Here is a 15,527-nt window from a genome sequence, read left to right on the forward strand (position 1 = left end):
GCGGCTCTGCCCCTCCCTAAGGCCTCCCTAGCCCGCCCTTGCAGACTGAGGCATGGACACACCTAAACTTGTAAATTCCCTTCTTTCCCTTTAATATGGGGGAGGCTGTTGGAAGGGCAGGATTTGGGGATGCAGTGTCCAGCGGGCTGGGTTTAATGCGGCAGGCATGGAGGCCAGGAGAAGGCCAGCCTCAGTCTCACACGTACTTCCTCCACCCTATGTCCAGGCCTGGGGTGGGGCTTCAGCGGCTCACAGATTCCCGACCAGGCTTTACACCTCCACGGAGCCTGGCTGCCTCAGGTGCTGCTGGAGGAGCTGGATGTTGTGCAGTAGTTTCTTCTGGTGGCCAGCCAGGGTGATGCCCAGACCTGGCAGGTCTCTGTGGGGAAGGAGTGGATCAAACTTGGGCTTGGGCCAGGCCCTTCCATACCCCCGATGCACCCCTTGCCTGAGGCTCAGAGTGTCTTCCCTCCCGTCTCATCAGCCCCGCTTACTCTAGGCTGAGCTGAGCCACATCACTGAAGGTGGAAAGGCCGAACTTGGAGAAGTTGTCCTTGTAACACTCTAGTCCAATGGCTGAGAGCCAGGCCTGGGGAGAGTCCAGGCAAGGAAAGGCCAAGGCCACAGGGTTCAGGAGAGCCTGGGAAGGCCTAAGGTGGGGAGGGGCAAGCAAAACAGGTTTCCTCTTCATCTGACTCTCTCTGCTCCATTTTCCTTTTGGTTTACATTTACCCTCCCTGGCTTTCCCAGGCTCCAGCCCCAAGCTTCAGACCTGTCCCCGGAGCCCCCTTCAGCCTGTAGGGTGTCTGGCTTTCGGATCATCTTGTCAAATGCAGCCACAAGCTGGTCAAAGTGAGGCCGGCGGGCACGGTCCTTCTGCCAAGTGTCTAGCATCAGTAGATGGAGTCCAGTGGGGCACCCCGGAGGTGGAGGCAGGCGGAACTCTTGCTCTATTGCGTTTAGTACCTGCAGGTCAAGAGGAGCACGTGACGAGAAGCTATTGCTAGCAGGGGTGTTAGAAAAGCGGGGGTGGGGTGGGCTGAATTCAGGTGCAGCATGAGGCGGAGATGGGAAGGGAACCTTAAAATTTGCAATGTTCTAGTCACAAGATATTCGAACAGGAACGGCTCAGAAAAGGATGGGTTTGGGATATAAGAGCACACAGGTGGGATCACAGCGGACAATCAGCAGACATCTTGGTCAAGTTCACCTCCTGCTCACTCATGTCCCAGTAGGGCCGTTCGCCGTAGCTCATCACTTCCCACATAAGTATTCCAAAGCTCCAGACATCGCTGGAGGTTGTGTACTTCCCATGTGTAATGACCTCTGGGGCTGCCCAGCGAAGCAAGGAGCTCGAACCCTGAAAGGGAGAGCCAGAGGTGAAATAGTAATAACCATAGTAAGAATCACATTCACTGGGCAACTTAGATGCTTCGATGTCTCTGGAGTCTCACATCCAACATCTCGTTCTATCCCCTTGACCATCCTGAGGAGTAGACATGAGATGTGGGATCGAAGCTTCAAGACTATGAAACTGCACAAGGTCATGGGGCTTGAGAGTGGAGCATTCGGGATTTCAATACCACCGTGCTGACTCTTCAGCCTTTGTGACCTCTCTACTGATGGCTAGTAGGAGCTGGTCCTAGTCTCACGTTTCTCTTGTTTTCCTGTGCTCCCTTTTCCCCTTGGTTCCTTAAGTCCCCCAATTGCTCTAAGCCCAGGCTCCCCTCCCCTCAGCATGCGATGGAGTTTCTAAAGTCCCAGGCACCATGATATCCCATAGCTGTACCCACCCCATGTCCTAGCTTTCCTTCCAGCATGCTCAAGAGCAGTGACCCTTCTAAGGCCCTGAACTCACCTGAGGGCTGTGGCCAAGTCGGGCCACCTTGCACACCAGGTGGCTGTTCACCAGCACACTTCGGGCAGAGAGTGCTCGGTGCACAAAGGCGAAGCTGGAGAGGTACTGCATGGCAGCAGCCACACCCCGCTGCATGGCCACCAGCTGCAGGCTACTGAACTGACCCTCCCGCTGCTGAAGAGCAGAGGATAGAGGTCATCAACAGGGTAGACACACTGCAAAACATATATCAGCGCAAGGGGGCCCTTTGGGAGCAAACTTGGGAATCAAAGTGGCCTGGGAATGAAGGAGGATGGGACGGCAAGGAGCCAAGGCACAAGGCTCTGCCTTCTGGAAAATGTGGAGTTCTAGGCTTTCCTCAACCCAGGACCCGCCTCCTTCACCAGAGCAGAACTGACCCTCAGGAAGCTGTCCAGGGGACCAAGCTCCATGAGTTCCGTCAGCACCATGACAGGCCGGCTCTTGGTGACTACACCTTCCAGCCGTAGGATATTGGGGTGCTGGAACTGGCCCAGCAGTGCTGCTCGGCCCAGAAAGGTCATCTTCAGGCTCTCAGCACCTCCTGCCCACAGGGCCTGGATAGCCACAGCCTGTTCCCGCCTTCCCCTGGGTTGTAATCGGCCCCGACGCACTTCTCCGAAGGAACCTGGAAGAATAGATACAGGTATGGATAGAAGTCATGAGGTGTTCAGCTGTGCTTAGAAGGGATCAACCAGGCCTCCCAGGCATCCCTTGCCCCTCAAATACCTGCCCCGATGACTTCCTCAATCTTGATATATGTAGGGTCAACTTCCCGAGCAAGCTCTCTGATAGCCTGGCAGGGGTCCTCATATGTGGAAGGGTCAATGTAATACTTCACTCCAAGCCCTGAGGAGTATAGCGTATTATGAGGGCGTGCTGCAAAGCAAGAACACCCAAATACCCGAGACAGGACACACCCTTCTACTTCTGGAAGATGGTGAGGAAGAGCCCCTTCCCCACTAGGCATGTGCCTCGAGCCTGCAATCCCAGTCACAATCCCTCTCCCTGTCCCTACCTGGGCTGCTGTACTGCTGCAGCTGTTCTGTGTAGCCGGTCCCACGCCGTTTCCTGAGAGGCAAACCATCAGCCTATAATGGCACCTGTTTCTGCTGGCTCATGTCCGCCCCAATCACCCTGGCCCAGCAGACAACTTGGCAGCCCATAGGTGGAGGACTGAGGGGACCCTACCGGGACCCTCCTTCCCACCTTAGCAATGAACTAGTAGAAAGGTATGTGAAATGCTGCAGGGGTTCCTGGGGTGGTCAGGACTCGAGTGGTACTGGGGCAGGTGGGTAGGAGTGGCAGGGGCCTCACCGCTGGAAGATGACAGCCAGTACAGTGATGGCTGCCAGTAGAAGGAAGGCCAAGGCCCCCAGGATGGACCCAATCACCAAGGACAGCTGCTCTGGAAGCTGGGAGGGCAGCTCACCTGAGGGATAAGTGGCAGAGTCACAGGGGGCAGCCAGGCTTTCTTTGTGTCTACATGCCTCCGATGCCCCTGGACATCCACAGCACCACATGCACACCCCTCACGGATACACTCATCCACTTGAACATACTTCCAATCCTCCATAGTCAAGAACTGTCCACCCAGGTCCACACTACATGCATTCATACCTGCAAACCCACTCATATGAACTCACTACCTCCCACTTTACCCATACAACCTCTAAAGTCAGGGGTCACCCACAGCATCCTTCTTTCCCAGAGACTCTGGTCTGGAGGATGACAGGTCAAGATTTGTGACTTAGACAGTCTTGGGACCCAAATGCCCATGTAGACTTCCTCTCACCTTGAGGCAGGGTCTGGAAGTAGACTTTGCCCCCATAGGGGCCATGGCCAGCTGCAGTCCGTGCCCGCACCTGGAAGCCATAGATGTGGCCAGGGCTCAACCGTGTCACAGTGGCAGTGTTAGTCTCACTGGTCATGGTGAAGGAGTGGGATTCGTCTTCTGCCTAGGGACAACGATCACTCACTTACTTTGTCCCTGCTTTGATTCCCCCATCTTCCTCTGTGATACACCTGGTGCCTTGGGCTCCTGGCATCTCTTGCCCCACTCTATAGCAATGCCCTTTAGGGTTGGGGTTGTGGTGGCTGAGAGCTCTCATGAGGCCTGCCAAAGTGCCAGACTCCCTGCCCACCTGGTCATAGTATCGCAGCTGGTAGTCCAGGATGTTCCCATTTGTTTGCTCAGGCTGTGGCCAGGACACTGTGATGCTGTTGGCTGCCCGGCTCACCTGGTGCATCACAGGTACTGCAGAAGGGACTGAAGCGCAGAGTGGAGAGAGTTATTGTTGGGGGGGGGGGACGACAGGAGTCTCTGGGAGCAGCAGCCCCCAAGGGTGGAGAGGATAGACTTGAGAATGTGATCTCTAATGCAGGCTGGCTGGAAAACAGGTATGGGGAAGAGGGGATCTGAGGGGCTGGAGCAAGCTGGCCTTAAGAAGGAAGAGGGCTCACCTTCATGGCTGGTGCTGACATTGATGGCCGCTGCCTGGGGAGGGTCAGGGCTGAGCTCAGACACCCCATTGACAGCCTGCACTTCCAAGATGTACGGCACATGGCTCGAAGCCCCCCAACTAACACTCGGCTCTCTGTCAGGCCCCTCTGGCGAGGGTCGAAATGCACCTCATCCCTGCAGCGACGGCAGGTCCCCCCACTGCTGGGCTCCCGGTGGCCTCCACACTCTTTGCACACAACATTGAAGAGCAGGTCCCCTCTTCCGCCCAGCTCGTGAGGCAAGCGCCAGTGCAGCATGAGGGCTGAGCCCTGCACCTCAAACCAAAGCTCCCTGGGAGCAGACGGAGGGCCTGGAAGGGGTGTAGCGGGGTGGGGATGGTTGTGAGGTAAAGGTGATTAGGGGAGGAAGGAGGCCAGAGGGTGTGGCCAAGGGGGCAGAAAGTAGAGGCAGAAAGGAGGGTGGATGAGGAGAGGAGACAAAAAAACAAACAAACAACAACAACAAAAACCAAACAAAACAATAACAACAAAAAACCAAAAAATGCAAAGTCATTCCAAGTGAACTCCAAAGCCCTCTCATCCCCATGGTTAAATTAGGTCCCCCCCATCCTCAACCATTCCCGGATTTAATGTGTTGAGCTGGGCTCAGGTCTCACCAGTGCATGGAGCCTCTGGGGGGTCGGAACTGGCCCTGTAGAAGCCCTGGAGACAAGGGCATACCGGGGCCGCAGGGTCAGGGGAGTGGCTGCGGGCCGGACATGCTGAGCAGGCGACATTCCCCGCCAGGGCCTTATAGGACCCTTCAGGGCAGGCTAAGGAGGCAAAGGAGAGAATGTGGTGTCATGTTTACTTTATCCACCCACCTGAGTTTCTAGTCATCTGTACAAAGTGTCCTCTGTTCCCCAGAGCTGCTTCTTGGTCCTGAGACCCAGTCTCCACCCGCTGTTCCCTGGTGCACAGGTCTATTCAGTCAGTCAGGGGACAGAAATCACTTCCACTTATGAATAGTCCGGTGTGCTGGGAGCTGGGGCGGTGCAAGCCAGAAGTAGGTGTTCCTGGCGAGGACACAGAAACTCCCTGAATCATTCTTTTCAGCCTATCCACTACCACTTCCTACTTGCCTTTCAGCTACCGGCTCTACAATGAACCCTCCCCAGTCAGGTAGCTTATGAGCACAGAGGAGCCCACACAGGGCAACCCAAGAATGGAGGAACTTTTGCTCTCTATCCCTTCTTGGGCCCATGGCCTTAGGGTACCAAACATCGGAATATGGAAAAACCATAGCCATTTCTAGACATTGCAGATGAGTTCAATGAGCAAGTCTGTATACTTTAGAAAGTAAAATTGGGGAAAACAGGTCCTTTCCTGAGGTGGCTTCTTTGAGGTATTTTGTGGGCAAAGCCAAATTTGGAGTGTCCAGGAGGGAAATCCCAAGGCCAAGGGGGTGCGGGAAAGGCTCTCACCTTGGCAGAGCTTGTCTCCACGAGCAGGCTGGTGACCGGGCTGGCAGCGGCAGCCTCCCACAGCTACCATCCACCTGCCTTCCCCATTGCAGTGTAACCGCGGGGGGCTGCCCCCTGCCTGGCCTCCGACTCCGTCCTCCTCTGGTTCTGCATGAGCTACACAGGTCCCCACAGCTGCCACCAGGGAGGCGCCTCCAGCTCCACTGGCCTGCGTCTCAGGAAAGGAGGCAAAGGCCCGCAGGACAGAGGGACAGGTGTAGGAGAAGAGCTTGACTGCCACAAGGGCCAGGCAGGCCCCTGTGTCCTGGAAGGCCACGTAGAAGCCACGCTGCGTGAGAGGACCAAAGCTGCGTTCTTTGACATTCAGCTGCAGCCCCACCCGCTGACCAGTCCTGTGGGGTCCCACGGCCCATGAGGAAGAGGAGGAGGAGGAGGCAGGGAAGCTCTCGTCTGCTGCAATTGTGTCCACTTTGGTCCAGCGTTTGAGGTGCCAGGTTGAAATGCTGTCGGGGCCGTCAGGCTCCTCGGCCTGCCGGTAGTAAAGGGTGAAGGTCTCCCGGCAGGTACCCCCACTGACACCCAGGCTGGAACATGCTCGTACAGAGAAGTGAAGGCGGATGTGCGCCCTCTGGGCGCCTCGCCGCTCCACAAAGTGTGTCTGCAGCCAATTGTCCTGTCCAGCACCTGGAGGGACCCCTGCCACGTGGCATGCTTCGAAGGTCCGAGTCAGACGGCGCTGGTCATCTAGAACACTCACCTCGTCCCACTGCAAGGGGACCAGGGAAAACAACAACTGCTCAGTTTGCAAAGGGAAACGACAGCGGGGCATTGCGGGGTTGTATCTGTTCTACTGAGATACAGCATTAATGACAAGCAAAGCAGAGAGAGGGTACACTGAAATTCTGTTCCCCACAATGGATGGGAGTCTTAGCTCAGCTCTTATCCAGGATGTCCTCCCTCAGTTCCACTTTCTAGGGAACAATCCGGGTCAGAGGATGGGTTCAGAATGAAGAGTGGCACTCACCCCACCTGGTGGGTAGGTGAGCCAGCCAATCTCAGAGGTCTCTCCTGTGGTATCCAGCAGTACTTCTGTGCAGACATAATGGGGCACATTGTGTAAAGCCTCCAGCTGGCAACGGTACTCCCACTCCATTCCATAGAAAACCAAATACTATCCCTCCCAGATCCATTTGATTTGCCAGCAGGAGCTTAGTATCCGTGAAGATCCTGAGTCTAAAATACTTGATACAAGTTCTGTTCACCCTCCTTACACGATTCCTTAACATCATCACTCTTTATCCCCACCCCCTCCCACTCAACTCCACTGGCTAGGTGGGACTCTCCTGCCTCCTCTCCTTCCTACCTTCCAGAGCCAGAACCGAGGGCCCCAGAACCAGGACCCACAGACTGCACACCATGCCCGCCACTCTGCTCCCTGACCCAGCAGTGTCCTCAGTAGCCATGAGGTATCTTCAGAACTCCCACCATTGCCTCGGCTGCCACCCTGCTCTGAGGCGGGGCTGCAGCTTTTGCAAGACTTGGGGTCTACAGCCAAGTTTGTTTCCTAGGGAGAATAGAAACAGAGAGGAGAAGTCATATTGATACACTGTATAGGTGCCCAAACTTCATATAGTGCCTGCTCTACAGTCCTCAAGCTGTCCCTGAACCAACTTCGGGCAGAAGCCAGTAAGCACTGACTCATCTGAGTCTGCTAGGCACATTCCACTTTCCTGTAGAGACACCTGTCAAACCCCTCACCTCTACTCTTTATGCGACCGTGTCTCAAGGCCCCAATTCTTCAAGAGGATGCACAGCAGAGTGCTAGCCTAGTCTTACCCTTTTCGTCTGGAAGGGCTTATTCCAGTTTGTTCTCTTCATTTACTCTGCTCCTTTCCTCCAGCAGCCAACCTGTATGGTAGTTGAAAGTCTCTGGTCATTAACAGCAGGCGGGTAAGAAGCAGTCCATCCTGATGGACACGTGGGTTCTCACTAGGCCCCAGCAATCCTGCCCTGAATACTCTCCGCTGTTTCACAGAGACAGTGAAGCAAAAGGGACAAAGAAAGATGGCTGTGGGGTATGAAGGGAGGGGAGGTGGATGAACAGATGCAAAAAGAACGCAGGCATAAGGACTCTGGAAGATAAATGAGGCTGTGTTAGGAGAGGACAGAGCTATGTGGGTCTGGCACTCATTCTGAACAAAGGTTCTCTTCCCCACGGGGCATGTTTTCCCTCACGGCTCACAGAAAACTAAGCATACACCGTAAACCTACAAAAGGATGCTTATTTGCTCAAAATTGGAGGAAAGCAGGTTGAAACAACAGCGACAGCTATTTGTTACAGAAGGGATGTGTGTGCCTTTACCATGACTGCATATGTTACAATCATATTCCCCAGTGGGATGGTTTTAAGAGGCGGAGCCTTCGGGAGGTAATTCTGCATGAAGGATTTATAGGAATGGATTAGTATTCTCAGAAGAGAACCCCCAAAAGGACTCTCTAGCCTTCTCTCCACGTTGCGAAGTGGCAATGCATGGAGGCAGTCTGAAACAAGGAAGGTGGTCCTCACCACAATCCAGCCACGCTGGTACCCTGATCTCTGAACATCCTCTGAATGGTGAGGAATACACTTCTGTTGTTTACTAACTGTCACTGTCCAATGGATGGACCTTTACGGTTGTAGGCTGAAATGAATAAAATACCACTTTAACCTGGGAGATTGACAACACAAAGTCGGACAAGACATGGTAAGGGTCTCTTCTTTACACTGTGCTGGTGAATTCATATTGCATATGGCACGTGGGAAATAACTGGCAATATCTGTCTGGTAACTTGACATCTAGAAGTCCTTCGGGTATCACGAACTTGCATGTACTTGTTTAAACCAGGGTATTAATGAGATTGGGGGTGGGACGATGGTGGGGATTGAATCCAGCTCTATCTACCAAGCTTTGTCCTTAGCCACTGTGAGTTGTTTGTAAGGGAAAAGACTGTAAAGTGGCTGAACATCAGTAGGAGGGTGGTTGAGAAAGTATGGTCCATCCTAAGCAACAAATATGAGCTGTTAAGGTAATATTTTGAAAATGATGTCCAGGTGAAAGCAGTATGTGCGGCACAGTCTAGAGTAAGCTCCCACTTGTTAACTTGAAGAGAATAGATATTGGGCTGGGTATTTAGCTCAGTGGTAGAGCATTTGCCTATCATATGTGAGGCCCTGGGTTCAATCACAGCACCAGAAATAAAAAAAAACAAATAAATACATATGCATGTGGAAAAATATTATGGAAGGATACATAAAATTTGGGAAGGGAGGAAACGAGAGGGACAGGGGAGATAATTTCATTGTCTTCTTCTTAATTTTTATAGTAAAATCATCTTTCATAAGTATTAATGATCTTTTGAATTTAATGATGAATCAAGATTTATTTTTAAAACTGTAGTTAATACCTGTTTAGTAAAATGAATCAAGATAGTGCTTATGCCCTCTGAGTGATTTCTAGGCTCTACCTAATATCCACCCCCTACAGGAAACTTCTATAGCCATTAGTAGGTACAGTTCTATGCCAAACAGCCTGCCAAGACATGGCTGCTTCCAGGGCCATGGTGAAGACCAGTTCCACTATTGGTGGTACTCTTGTCTTCCTCAGTAACCTGGTCTCCAAAGTTCATGTGGCACATGAACAAGAATAGCGGGATTCATTCGTTTCTGGTGAGGAGAAAAATGAAAGGCATGTTGCTCACAATACTGAGAGAACTTAGAGGAAAACAAGCAAGCAAAACAAACAGCAAAGCCCAAAGCCAATTGGAAGAGCAGCCTCACCCTGGCTGCATGTGGCCTGGTGATCCAACGATAGCAAAGGACACATTTCCAGTGAAGCTGAAGTTAGACAGAAACTGTGCTTTCCTGTGGTCAACAGAAACGCTATCATCTAATTCCTGCCCATCTGAGTTTCTTTTCTGGCAAAGGTGTTACGTGTGTGATAAGATAAAGCTTTTAGTGCCATCCCATGAAGCCATCCTAGAGGGACACCTTTTGTACACACCTGAGGGCTGAGTAGTAATCAAGTAACCAGTGAATTCTTCCCCTCATTACCAATGGTGCCCTATGTGTGTGACATAGACAATTCACGGGCCTATAGAGAGAGGCACTCATTAAACAGTTCCATGTAGGAAGAAAGTTTGTAAGAAGCACAGATTCTCTGAAAACACTGTTCTAAGTGATGCCAGGCTCTCTCACGGATCAAGTAAATGCTCTAGGGAAGAACTTCAGAGCTTATGTAGCTGTCTTAATTTTTGTAATGCTGGCTCCAGCATCAATATCTGTTTCATGAATACCATGAAGTAATACACATTGGAGGTACAATCCCCCAAATTTCAGGGCTTGTCAAAAGAGCCCAGGTTCCATCCAGAGCCACAGCGCTCGGGTACATTTTTATCAAGGTCAGAAGATGCCAGAGGCAGGCTTTTAAACAGTGAAGGCTACTTTACTATATGCCTAGAAGATACTCCTCAAAATAGTCTCTTTCAGGCAGAACATGAGTGGGTTCTGATTCTATACAGCGAAGAAACAGTGAAGACTGAGCCTTTTTACACTCACAACTGGACAATCATGGAGAAGGAAAAGTTAATATTTTGTTAACAGTGTTAATAGAACTTTTTGTTTGGAAGAGAAAAGCGAGACAGAAAAAAATAACAGAAAGCAACAGTTGTGCAGTATGGAACATTCTAGAAGATGAAGAATGATAAAATAATTGCTCGGATAAGGTACCCTAGTATAGCGCCTTAGCATGCATCTTGATGACAACCCGAAGCTGGCCTATCTCCAGATGATCCAGAAAATAGCAAAAGCAATGATGAAACGTATTAAAGCCACACCACTCCTGTCATCGAGAATAAAATGCAAACACCGAATGGAGACTGTTATTTGAGTACTTGCTTTTTTTTTTTCTTTTTTCTTTTTATTTTACTAAGAGCAAAGACATTCACTTTTTTAAAAATGCTTGATGATCTTAAAGTATTCAGCGGTATATTTTGATGCTGGAAGTGAACCTTCAGATTCAGACCCAGAATATTGAAGATTAAAAACAAGTGTATTGGGGGGTGAGGGGGTGGGGTGGGAGGTGGGGGAAAATGTTGCTGAGTCAGAGTAGGAAGTTAGATCAGTTCTTGCTAATCCAACTAACCAAGTCTCCTATTTATACATAAGAAGATTCACAGTGTCTCTCCATTGCCAGAATGAAAACAAAGAAAGGGGAAACCTTGAGGTAGGGAGTAATTGCTGTCAACTATGTCATACCACTGCAGATTCTTCTGAAGCAAGTTCCAAAGGTAGAAAAACAAGAGACAAGACAGGAGTGCGCCTCATGTCTGGAATACTAAGGAGGCAGGCCTTAACACTCGACTTTCAAAGGTTGCTTTGCAGCTTGAAGCCACAACATCCCTCTCATTTGGTGCAGGAGGGTATCTTGGGCACAGCCAGCATCCTGTAGCCAAAGCCCCCTTTAGTCCCTCTCCCCCAGCCTGTCTGAGATCCCCATTTCTGCTGCAGCTCAAGAAATGAACTGTCCAGGGTTTGGAAGTCCTCAGACTTCAGCAAGGACAAGAAACTGATCTCAATCAAAAAAACATTCATATTTCAGATGTACATGAAGTTTTAAAAATATAAAATACCTGAAGCAGCAGAAATGTGGCTCAGAAAAACATCAACAGGACAGCTTTATGTGACACAAATCACATTCTACGATTTTGCCTTTTTCTATTCCTGAACCCTTTTTCGGGGTCTATCGCTTTCCTTCTTTTTTATTTTATTTTATTTATTTTTTTGTAAAATAAAGCAAGTGTATCAGCTAGATCACAAGCCTGATACATTTGCTTTATTTTACAAAAAATAGGCAGGATCTTAGGCATCGAGGCTGTATTTGCTTTTAGAAACTGGCAAATTCCAGAGATGTGTAGCGTTTTAGCTCATCAGATATAAATTGTGAATTCTGTTTTCTATGAGAACGAAAGATTGGAAAGTAAATTAAATCAGCAAATCTGTAAGAGCTTTAAAAATTAACTACGCTTAAATGACATGCTAAGTTTGATGGCTTCATGAACAAACCCAGCTTATTTGGTAGTTTATGCACCTCACTCTGAACTAAAAAAAAAATAAGTAAGAAAGTCAGTTTAAAGCAAGGTATGACAGAGATATAGAGACCATTAAAACTTGCTACTGTACGAGGTGCTAGGGATGGAGGATGAGAAGTGGGGATAATTAACACACGCCTGAATTGTTTGTTCTTATTATAATATGCATACCTTACTTTCATCATTAAAACCTAAACAAAGCTAGGATGTATGAAAGGATACTTTTGAAACTGGACACACAGAGCACATGTTTACATATTTAATTTCTCTTCCCTTTTTCACCTGTCTGTTTTCAGAACATCTAGGAATTTTCAACTCTGAGACACAAGAGGCAAAACTGGGAGTCATGGAGCAGAAGGATGTCAGCCACAAAGCAGAAGGAACTTTTATTCTTGGGCTTTCTGTAAGCTTCTCTCCCAAGAAGTTCAAGTTGTCAGCATGCTTCTCTGTCGCCATGTTGGGCTAAGGACTGTGTCTACCAAGGGAAAGAAGGGGGACAGAGGGGACTGGATACTTGCAACATGTCAGGAGGGCCTCCCTGGCAATAGAGGGAGGCTTGTGAGAGAGATTTTCACGGGGTATGGTCGGCTGCTATCCAGCAGGGATGGGGAGCATTCCCAGAGGTTTTAGGTCTCTTGTGGTTGCTGAGCTGGTTTTCACACCTGTTAGCTGCAGGGTCAGCGTAGGAGGGGTCAGCACCATAGGCTGGTCCTCTGTCCTGTTCTGCAGCTGTTAAACGCCCAGGAAATTCCAATATAATCCTTGCTCAGCTTTCTGCTGCCGTCTCTACCCTTTAATCTGCACCCTGGAGATCCTCTGGTGAGCTCTCTCCGTGCTCTGGCCTTGTGCCTTGAAAAGGATCCCATGAGGCTTCAAGGCAGCCTCCAGGACATACAGGGAGGAGATGGCTGTCCTCTGGCTCTGGCTCTTCTGATGGCCAGGCTGGAGAAGCCAATTTGTGGATCGTCTAGCTGAGGACAGTTCTATGTCCCTGGAGATCTCCAGCCTCCAAGAATGTCCCCCAGAAGCATGCTCGCTCAAGCACTTGTGCCTCCCACTCCCAGTCTTTGCAGACAGGAGAGGCATTTAAGATGCAAGCAATGTCTAGGTCTAGCCAGACAGCCATTGAGAATGAAGCACTCTGGCTGTTCACTGACTGGGGTCATGATGGTGCTGGGAAAGCATATAATGGATGGTTTGGGGGCAAATATGGGTGAGCGAGAGCAATGCGTCCTGAAAGGTAACAGGAGAAAGCCCCGAGGGTCAGGAGCTGTATCAGCAGGTGACTGATGGATAGATGGGGTAGGCAGCAGCAAAGAGCTGGGGAATGAGTGGCAGGGGTCTTAGGAATTGCTGTCCTTGCGGTGGGCCCTGCTCCATCCTCACTGCTCTCCAGGAAGATGATTCTGCAGAAGTGCCCAGGTGAGCATGGGGTAGAGAAAGGGGAACCAAGGCTTCCAGCACCTCAGATGCTACCACAGTCCTCCCACCTGCAGTGAGGTATGGGAGGGTGACAGGTAACCTTATGGCCAGGTTCAGGAGATGGCGAAGACTTGGCAAAATACTATCCCAGAAGAAAATCCTGCCTTTCCCAAGCTCAGCCATCCAAGCCTGTTATTGCCAGCATTCTGATAACTCCATGGACTTTACCAATCATCTGCTTGTATGATGAACGGACCAATAGACTTGAAAGGAATTTTCTATATGTCATTAGGTATGTACACTGGGGCTCTCATGGCAATCCTCCTTCAGGACAAAAAGACCCATAGCTTTCAAAGGTCCTTGCTATGAGCAAGGTTCAGTCCCTCAATGTCCTATTACTGGGTCAGCCTCCAAGGACTGTCCACAACCCTACCAGTCACTCCCACTGGTCTGGCAGTTGAGAAGCATCATCTCCCCTTTCAGAACCACCTAAGTCAAATTCCCCTGATGGGTGGAGGGCTTGGGTTAACTGATTGGGAACAGGCTGGGCAGCTCTTCTACATGGGCACTGCCAGGGACATTACAACATCAGCTATGCTGGTCCCCTGCCAGCTCCCCCAGGGATGGGAGGAGAGAGGGTGCCAGACGGCCAAGATCAGTGGGCAGGGGCAGAGAGGCAGGCTGGGCCAAGCACCCAGATGCATAGAGGGGGTGGAGCTGGGGCAGGAGCAGGCAGGAGACTTTGTATGCAACTGGAGTCGGGGGTGGGGGGTTGCTTATGACTGGGGCTCAAAATCCAAGCCTCTAACTCCAGGCTTAAGTGCGGGGGGTGGGGGTGGGGGGAGGTAGTGGTGAAGATGTAGATTGGCCCCCTGGATCCTCCCAGCAGCGAGGAGATTGGAGAGATGCCACAGGAGTCAGAGGCATGGGCAAACCTTTTCTGAACGAGGGGAGCCTGACCTTTGCGAGGTTACCCATCACACAACCCCTCCCCAAGCCAGAGGCAGAGGAGGGTCGCTGGATGATGAAAGAATTTTAACACCCAGGATAGTGGACATGAATGAAGGCTAGGGCAGGGACAGTTCCTCAGGAACCTTCTCTTGTTTTGGAGAGGTATACTCAGTACTCCCCCAAGAGACTCCCCACCACCCAGGGTGTGCACAGGCCCAGGCTAAAGCAATCCTCCACTTTGCAAACCTTAATCCCTTAGTCTCCAGACACAGTATCCTTTGACCTCCCAAATCCCTAGCTCACCTTCCTGCCGGCCTCCAGCTCTGCAGTCTGCGCCCCCGAGGCCCCCGTGGTGGCCCTGCAGCTAGCAGATCTCTCCCAGCGTCGTGCGTGTCCTCTCGGGTCTGGGGACCTCGTTTCCCCGCGGCCCGCGTCTGCTTGTAGCTTGGAGTCTGGGATTCTGGGGAGGACCCGAGGCTGCAGGCAGGGGCTGCTCCCGAGGCAGGCGGAGCCCCGAGGAATCCTGCCGGGGCCAGTGTCACGGAGTCGCCGAGCTCTGGTCTGGGGTTCGGACGCCCGCTGCTCCGGAGTGCGGGCTAGGCGAACGCAGCGGGGCCCGCCCCCTCTCGTCCCTCCCAGCCTGGCCCGCCCCTCTCCGGCCCCTTCAGCCGCCCTCTCTCTCTCCTCTTCCGGGAGCCGAGCCCGCCCTCTGGGCCTAGGACCCGAGTACGCAGCGCCCGCTCCCCAGTGGGGCGCGCAGTGGAGACGCTAGGCGCGCCCTGGGCCCGCCCGTGTGCTGGGGAGGGTCGGCCTCCTCCCACAGGTCCTGGCCAGTGGAGGAGACGTGGGTCGGAGGATGGCATGCATTAGGGTCCGGGAGGAGGCGGTCAGTGGGCGCCGCTGCGAGGCGTGCTTAAAACCCTGATGCTCGCACTGGAGCATCAGCGGAGCAAAGCGCTACTGGCTGGCGGCTGATGGTCAGGGCCAGGCACAAACCCAAGCGCGGCGCCCCTGGCTCCTCCTTCCTTCTTCTTTAACTCTAGGAACTAAACCGGTGGGGCTCCTACCCAGGGTTGAACCGAGGTGGGCGTGAGCAGAGAAACGAGAAAAGGAGGAGGTGGAAGGAGAAACAAATCTCGGGGGCACCGGAGGGCAGGACAGCCAGAGAGAGTGCGGGCGTCTAGGGAGGAAAACGTCCCGTGCTAGCGTCAAACTTGTGTCTCTTT

General features: G+C 51.7%; 1 protein-coding gene across 1 annotated transcript; it reads right to left on the reverse strand.

Moving 5' to 3' along the window:
- Window positions 1-65: 65 nt before the first annotated feature.
- Ephb6 (EPH receptor B6) lies at window positions 66-14,937 on the reverse strand. The gene is given in 19 exon segments (XM_028876471.2): window positions 66-379; window positions 495-650; window positions 773-966; window positions 1,211-1,360; window positions 1,859-2,032; window positions 2,257-2,504; window positions 2,606-2,725; window positions 2,895-2,947; window positions 3,194-3,308; window positions 3,672-3,834; window positions 4,021-4,145; window positions 4,340-4,444; window positions 4,447-4,689; window positions 4,996-5,151; window positions 5,803-6,568; window positions 6,827-6,891; window positions 7,166-7,366; window positions 7,639-7,710; window positions 14,605-14,937. Coding segments are annotated over 17 exon segments (3,042 nt in total). The 5' UTR covers window positions 7,266-7,366; window positions 7,639-7,710; window positions 14,605-14,937; the 3' UTR covers window positions 66-270.
- Window positions 14,938-15,527: the final 590 nt, after the last annotated feature.

This window comes from Peromyscus leucopus, chromosome 3 (genome assembly GCF_004664715.2).
Source record: "Peromyscus leucopus breed LL Stock chromosome 3, UCI_PerLeu_2.1, whole genome shotgun sequence".
Classification (NCBI taxonomy): domain Eukaryota; kingdom Metazoa; phylum Chordata; class Mammalia; order Rodentia; family Cricetidae; genus Peromyscus; species Peromyscus leucopus.